Genomic DNA, 8,098 nt, shown 5'->3' with positions numbered 1-8,098 from the left:
TGAAGGAGAGCTGAAATCTTTCAGCAGCATGAAGGAGCCCTTGAGAGCAAAAAAGGTGTTTGCCAGGAAGATTTTTTTTCCATCTGCTTAATAACCAGTGAGATCACTTTATGATTGCAACCAGGGTTGGCAGGTACTGGGATTGCATCATTGACAAAGCAGTCATGTGGCCTTTCACTTGCCGGCTTCACCGGTAAGATTTGACTCCCAATTGTGGTCACAAGTCACCTATATAGCCTTTTAAAATACAACAGGTAATCTGTTTTGAGGAATTACATAATTGCTTGGCATTGTGATCTACCAACAGAGTATTTCTGGTATGCTGTATTTACAAATGCAGTCATTAAAGAAAAGCAGGTACGGACAAATTAGTGCACATTCTCAAATAGTGTGTCATGGGGGGAAAGTTGATTACATTAACTTTGCTCAGTGGAGATTGCCTTTGCAACATTAATACACTTTTGCTACATAAACGTTGGTATTAGGGAGCAACTAAAGATTCCTAAGCATTCCAGTGCTACTTCTGAGGTCTGGTTGACAAAATATTTTTCAAGGCTATATAGCTGATTTCAAAACAGAAAAGGCTAGGTCATTAAAAACACATTTTTTTAAGCAAAAGGAAAGATAACTGTGTTACTCAAAAGAAAAACATCCCAGAGTAAGTCTATCTGAAAAATCAGAGTCTGTTGGTTTTGAGTTTTTCTACATCAGGGAAATTCATTATTTTTCCACTTTTCCTTCCCTGCTTTTTTTCTATTTCCTATTTGCCTGACAAATCAGTGGAGGTATTTTGAAAGCTTAAATGTTATATTTAAGTTTCCCTACTAAAAATTATGCTGTAAAATGCAACTTTGGATTTTTCTAGCTCATACGGAACAGAAAATTGTTGGGCAACAATGATGTAGACAACTGATACTAGACTATAATAGAACATGCAACATACTTTATTTTAACAAGCATTGGTGTTATTCTAGATGTTTTCTATAATACTTTTAGAGGGGTGAACAATCATAAAAAATTGTAAACTATATCAATTAAAACTTTTATCACAATTCAAAAACCACTATGATTCATATAAGAGTGGATCATAGTGTTGCAAAATAAATCCATTATACTTATGTTGATGCTAACCTGATACATGTATCTTGGATGAAGTCCATTCATATAGGCATGGTTTAGATAAACAGTTTTGGTTCTAGTCATTTGGCCGAGAATCGTAGTATTTCCCAACCAATGCATTGTTATATGATTTGTTAAACCATTGTTAAGCAGTGGTTCCCATTGTATTTACATCAGAAAACTGCAACTTAATATACAAAATCAGAAAGATTTTTCTTAATCCAATAAACAGTGATTGTAATGTTTGAAGTAGTTCACAGTATTTATAAATTTCAAAAAATGGCACCCTCCGAATTCTTCTTCCTGTGGAAACATAAGCTCTGTGTAGTAGTATGCAGCATACACATTTTTCTAAAAACTACTTATTAGTTGTGATAATTATTGGTGATTTATTTATGATTTATAAAACATTTTTATCAAACAGCATCTGTACAGGAGAATACTATCTATAACTGTCAGTACTTCAGATAAAGTATAAAATAAAATCACAACATACAAGATTTTATGCAGAGTAATACTCTGTAAAATGTTTTATATCAGTAATGCACTTTACACCTGTTCAAATAAAGAACAAATATCTCCCAAAATAATTATTTTGACCCTGTGTAAACAAATTTTATTCCTATTTCTTCTATTCATATAGCAGGAAAAAGCCTCTCTCCTACAAGTAATCTCCATATAGACTAACTGTGACCTTTGTAATCAGGAATTCTTTAAAAAGTATAACTGGGTCATATACATAGAAAGACCTAAGGCATCTTAATGAGCATGAAATTCAAGGGAATGAGCTTAGAAGTAACAGCATCATGTAAAACATTCATCATTTCTCCCTGCTCCTTAATAATAAATACAAAGACATTTGTTTTGACATATTGCCACAAAGGAAATATCCTAATCTTGACCCTTAAACATTCAAATCAGTAGTTTCGTATTTCCTTCCTCACTGAGGCTTCCATTTTGTATTTTGGCAGCTTCCATCTTCTACTTTGTCAGCTGTCCAACAACTTTTAGCAGTGTCTTATTTTCCTGCTTTAATTGCTCATTTTCATCTTCTATATCATCTAGATCCTTTGAGAGAGAGAGAGAGTAAAACAAGATATACTGCTATTAATTAATAAAAGTTCTCTTTAAACATTCAGTTAATAATTCATTCTATGATACATGATATACATTTTAATTCATAAAAGCAAAAAATGGTGAACTTCAGACTAAGATGGCTAGCAAACTGGTTGAAAGCCAGTTACCGTAGTAAACGTATAATTTATGTTCTGTAACAAAACATTTTACTCTGATATGAATGCTTTATATACTTTACTTAACTTTATTGTGGCTGTTAGCCAGCACAGGAAAATTGGTATCCAAAGTATCCAAAACTAAATTGACAATGTCAGGATAGTTAAGAAAAATAAACATAGACTAAAAAAATGGGTTGAAAACCAATTATGAAATCAAAAATATGCTAAAGGACTTGATCAGGCTACACATATGTAACAAGGAGAAAAAAGATTAAAATTAGCAAGATAAATTTTGAAATAGCAGTATAAAGTACAAATATACTATATATACACAAACAGAATAAATAAAAGAATAAAGTTAACAGAAGGTATTTAAGAATTCTCTTACAGAAACCAGTCAAACAAGGTATGATACAATAGCTGACATGGTGTGTCCACCCCAAGCCTAATGGTTAATATAGAGCCTAGCTTTCGGGGGGTGCTGTGCTGGAGATAACCAGATAGAGGTCTTGGAAATCAGATGGGATCATAGCTAGTGTACCAACCTCCCTGCTGCATAAATACTTTCTTACTGTGCCATTTGGATGGTTATGTGAGATATGATTCTGCCTTCTCCCAGCTTGGGATCAAAGGCAGCTCAAGATATCTTTTGTCACTATGGCAACTGTGAAGCTGATCCAGGGTAGAGATGGTCTGACTCACTGGAAGGGTTTATGCTTAAGATCTGTTTTCTCCCTCTCTTGAGGCAGTGTGACATGATCTGAAGTTGGGGACATTGTTATCAACCCATTCTCACATACGTACATATCACTCTGTACTAGCCTTATCCCATAGAGCTTTTGGAAAGCCTTGAAGATCTGGCTTTTTCCTCATGCCCTGGTATCAGGATGTTAGTAGATCCCAGCACATGTGTTTTGCTCTGGGTTGCAAAGCAGTTTTGTGAAGCTTTGATTATTTTTAACTATGCATCATTTTATGGCTTTACTTTATGCATGTGCATTGTTAGCAACTGTGACTTAAATGGCAACTATTTCAATTCCTAATGTATTGCCCCTTTCTTTTTGAATTGTTATCTCTGGAATTTGCTCTTTGCAGCAAAAAATTTAGGCATCAGGATAAATTAAAAATTCTTATCAAAACTGGTTGTGGGAACTCATATGAGAAATACATGTTCAACAGCATTGTTTTTTATTAAGCAACACTGAACTTGTCAGCAGGATATTGTTTTATTATTTAAGCAATATAGACACTTTTTATTTGAAAAATGAAGTAGTATTGTCAGGATACAATTTTTAACTCCACCACTGTTTTTATTTAATGTCTGAAAAAAGTATGCAGCATATCTAGTATTTTCAAATATCAAGAAAACTACAATTTAATTTTACTTTTGTCTTTCAAGCGTGTGTCACAAGTATATATCAAAATAATTGTTTTAAAGCAGAGACAAAAACATTAAAATTTTACTCAAGATTTTATATAAACACATTCTGGAATGTTTATCTAGCACAACTAACATTCCAAAATGACTAAAAGGATGAGTTACTTGGACTAGGTCCAACCACAACCACTGACTGAAATTTAAATATTCAAACAATTTTTTTAAAAAAACCAAATTAATTGCATTGTGTGCAGGATTTGTTTCCCAATGAACTGAAATTCCTTTCCTAAATTACAAACTGCATTTAAGAAGCAATGCCATGTAACAAGCAATAATTCAAATAAGAAAACATTGGGCACCTAGAACAGCTACTCTATTATAATTAAACAACTCATACTGCATTTCTCAAGAGTTGTTCCTAGAAGCCAACGAGAATTGGCCATTTTTATTTAATATTTCTATCTATTTATATGCTTATATTCATACTAATAATACTACTCCTTCTGACCACAGAAAATCTTATTCAAAATGCAAAAATTACCGTATTTTTTGGTCCCCCCCATCCGCCAAAGTTGGTGGAAATGTCCGTACGTCTTATAGAGCGAATGTTCCCTAAGCCCCGCCCACCCACCGGCTTCCATCCTTTGGCCTCTGCCTCCCAGCAATTTGCCTCCTTGCAGCAAACAGCCTGGTCAGCTTCAGCACAACCTGATTTAGCAGGAGCAGCTGATTGGTGGTTGGTTCAGCCTCCTGGAATACCGCCAATCAGCTGTTTCAGGCTGCAGGGATCGCTGCCGCCATGGCCACCTATTGCAGCCTCCACACGCCCCATTTTTTGCCTACGCCCATCCAGTTTTTGGCCTCCATGTGCCCTGTTTTCGGCCTCTATACGTCCCATTTTCAGCCCATTTCAGGTGGTGGGGATAGGTGGCAGCGATGAGTGGTGACGGGTAGCAGCAATCCCCACAGCCTGGGACAGCTGATTAGTGGTATTCTGGGAAGCCAATCCAACCGCCCATCAGCTGCTTGTGCTAAATCAGGCTGTACTGAAGCTAACAATGCTGTTTGCTGCAAGGAGGCAAATTGCTGGGAGGCAGAGGCAGATTTTTTCTTCTTCTTTTCCTCCCCAAAAGATAGGTGCATTTTCTGGTCCGAAAAATATGGTAAGTAAGAGGTAATAAGCACAGGAAAAAAAGACATGGAAAAAGGAACTGCATCCACAGCTACTTTAAACCAAGAACACTCACTCATTATGTTTCTCCATAACTTTCTATTCTTGTAAACATTTCCACCACCTGTAAACAACTCCATATATTGCTTTTTGTTAAATGTTACTTTCGTGGTTCTCATCTCCATCCACAATTTTCTTACCCTTCTCCTTCTTTTCAATCCATTCACTTTCCTTCTTTGTTACAATTTTACCCTCATTCAATTTCTCTATATAACCTAGCAATCTAGGTTTCTTTCAGTTTTGTACCAAGTCCATATTAATTAATTACAACTAGTTCTATCTCCTTGTTTTACTTTACAGACTAAAGTATTCCACATTCAATGAATTCAATTAATATTTTTCCTAATAAATTCAATTTTCAAGTTTAGATGACAAAATGGGCAAAGCATGCTCTTTTATACAGCCATTTACACTTATTTCATCATTCTTTATTCCCATTATTCTATCAGTATTTCCCCATCTTTACATTACTCTACCCATTTCCCCATCTTTGGTCAACCATTTTCCAAAATACTTGCTCCAATTTTTCACTACTAACTATAATTTGCATTCACTCCATTCTTTTGTCAAATAGAATATTATTTTTCAGAATCATGTTCTTTCATTTGCATTATACAAACTATTTTTTTGATGTAAACTATTTGGCTCCTCAGTCATCTATATCTTCATGTAAAGTACACATACATACTTCTAACATACTATTTATTCTCATTAATTTTTTTGTTTGCATCACATATCATTTTTATAACATTCAGAAACAACTTTTAACTCTACATTCACAAACAATATTTACAAATTGTTAATAATTCATCACTATTCACTCTTTTAGCCCCACCACTGCTGCATGCTACTAGTATTGCTCTGTTCATCTTTGATGAACTTGCTTTTCCTTTTCATTCTACATTGCTCTCAATTACCTTCTGTTCAACATGATGCCTTCAATTATTACTTTCATATCATTCCTACTTTTACCCATACCCACAAAAGTGTAGTTGACATATCTACAACATATATTCCAAAACATAATTAAACTTTACATTCATCCCTTATGTATATTCATCAACCCAAATACATAGGATCTTCTATCAGAACTATTACATTCTTTTCCATTTCTTATCTTCACAATAAAAAACTTATATATGTTTTGTTTTTTCCTTTTTAATCCTTAATTCATACTCTTCATCATTTATCCTCCATTACTAACCAAGTAGAAATCTTCCACATGCTATGGTCAATATCACACGAGTTCATAAATACTGATATCTGACACACATCATGCCTTTGATTAATTGAAGCCTTCCCATAATGCTTTTTATAAAAATGGAAAAGGAGTAGATCAGGGCATCAATCTTAGCTGTCCTTCTGCCACATGAAGGCTTTCTTGGTAAGAATTGTACCAGGTGCTTTTGTCGTATTTTAACCTGTAGTACAAACACAACCTAAGCTCAGTTTTACTCCAAGCATGCTCAAACTATTTTATTTAAGTTAGGCAAGATCTCTAACTTTGGCAAAGGAGTGTTTGCAAATCTAGAGTTTAACTTAAACACTGAAGAGAAGAAACTGCAAGTACACCTTTCTCTTGGGTCTTTGAAAGAAGAAAGGATTAATAAAAGAGTGAACAAATAAATGAGCATTAATGTGCTGGATCATGCACAAATGTAAATTCATTTTGGGGGGGGTGAGGGGCTGGGGCAAGGGAATGTATGACTCATACAAAAATTCTAGGAAACACAGGTCAGTTGAAAAAGTACTTACCCTATTTAATAAATCAATTTCCTCCTTTAATTTCCCAATCAACTCTTCTTTGTCTTGGGCTATCCTCACAAGCCTCAGGTTTTCTTGTCGCTCCTTTGCTAGATCCTTCAAAAAACAAATTTTTAAATACTTCATTTAAAAACAGTCAAAACAATAGACATTAGATTACAGCTTTTAAATTTATTATGTTTACCTTTTCAAGATCATCAATCTTCTTTTCCAAAGAATTAGTTGATACAAGGTTTCCAGAAGAATTTGCATCCCTGTTGAATCTGCTATAACCTGTCCTGTCTGTACGTGAACATCTATTAGAAACGTCGTCATCTGGTGTTGTGCTATAAAAAAGTACAACTTACAATTTAACATATTTGATGCATAATAGAATTATCAAATATTTCCATGTTTCCCATTTCAGTTGTGGCAATATCAATACTAAATTACTGAAGGCAAATAAATAGCAGCTGGTATTAAGCTACTTGCAACGAGCCTTTGGAATTACTATGCTAAATTATACCCATCTTTTTTATTGTAGCCTGCCCATAAAGCAATTCCACATTCGATCTGTTTTACAGATAAGCGTCAACTAATCCAAACCAGCTATAAAATATTTCAGTCTTCCAAATGTTCAACAATTTACATAGAAAATTGCCTACATCACTGTTGCTATATTTAGAAAGGATATGTTACATTTGATGCATGGTACACCTAACTCTTTTATTTTTGTTTGCATTAATTGAAACCAGGATACAAAGTACATGTAGGCTACTAAGCCACAGTCTGAATATGGACTTCAAACTTAATATTAAACTCACTGGAATACTCTGAATTTTAAAAAGCACACTTAGTTTTAGGGTCTTTATGATATGGGAAAGTGATTACCAACTTTTTCTACATTTTTCTCCTCCCCCTTCCCCCCCAATATATTAATTAAAACATGGGGAGTGTGTACTCTAGGGGACAGAATAAATAACTATAGAAGGAAAGAAAAAATAAAAATAATGAATAAAAAGCTTATCCCCAAAAATGGATAAGTAAGCAATCATTTTTCTGAATGCAAAAATCATAATTTTTACATTTTGAAACAGAGATAAAACACATATTAAAATCTCCCTGTGTTAAATTCAATTCCTCAAAACTTCATAAATGTATACAAACAGCGTTGTTGGTAACATTATGTTCACAGTCTAATAGACAAGAACTTTGTTTCAGTCACTGACCAATAAAAATATATTCAGTAAAACAAACAAAGCAAAGTTAGCCCCTAATGTCAATGACAATGAATTATAACATAACAAAACTTTACTCTTTCAGAGAAACAGATTTATCCTGGTTATTTAACAAGTACTGCAAATAAAAGTTATTGGAGTGCCTAGTGTAGAT

At 34.0% G+C, this 8,098-nt stretch overlaps 1 protein-coding gene across 1 annotated transcript in view; it reads right to left on the bottom strand.

Annotated features, from left to right (window-relative positions):
• Nucleotides 1-921: 921 nt before the first annotated feature.
• Nucleotides 922-8,098, bottom strand: part of PAWR (pro-apoptotic WT1 regulator) — a 47,243-nt gene continuing 40,066 nt past the window's right edge. Inside the window, exons 5-7 of the mRNA XM_014074392.2 lie at nt 6,912-7,053; nt 6,719-6,823; nt 922-2,187 (exon numbers count right to left, since the gene is read on the bottom strand). Of these exons, the coding sequence (XP_013929867.2) occupies nt 2,101-2,187; nt 6,719-6,823; nt 6,912-7,053 (334 nt within the window). The 3' untranslated portion in view covers nt 922-2,100. The remainder of the gene's footprint in view (nt 2,188-6,718; nt 6,824-6,911; nt 7,054-8,098) is intronic.

Source organism: Thamnophis sirtalis, unplaced genomic scaffold (assembly GCF_051295495.1).
Source record: "Thamnophis sirtalis isolate CommonGarterSnake01/CBP01778 unplaced genomic scaffold, rThaSir2_p1.2 scaffold_9, whole genome shotgun sequence".
Classification (NCBI taxonomy): Eukaryota; Metazoa; Chordata; class Lepidosauria; order Squamata; family Natricidae; genus Thamnophis; species Thamnophis sirtalis.
This window is presented reverse-complemented; position numbering and strand designations above follow the sequence as displayed.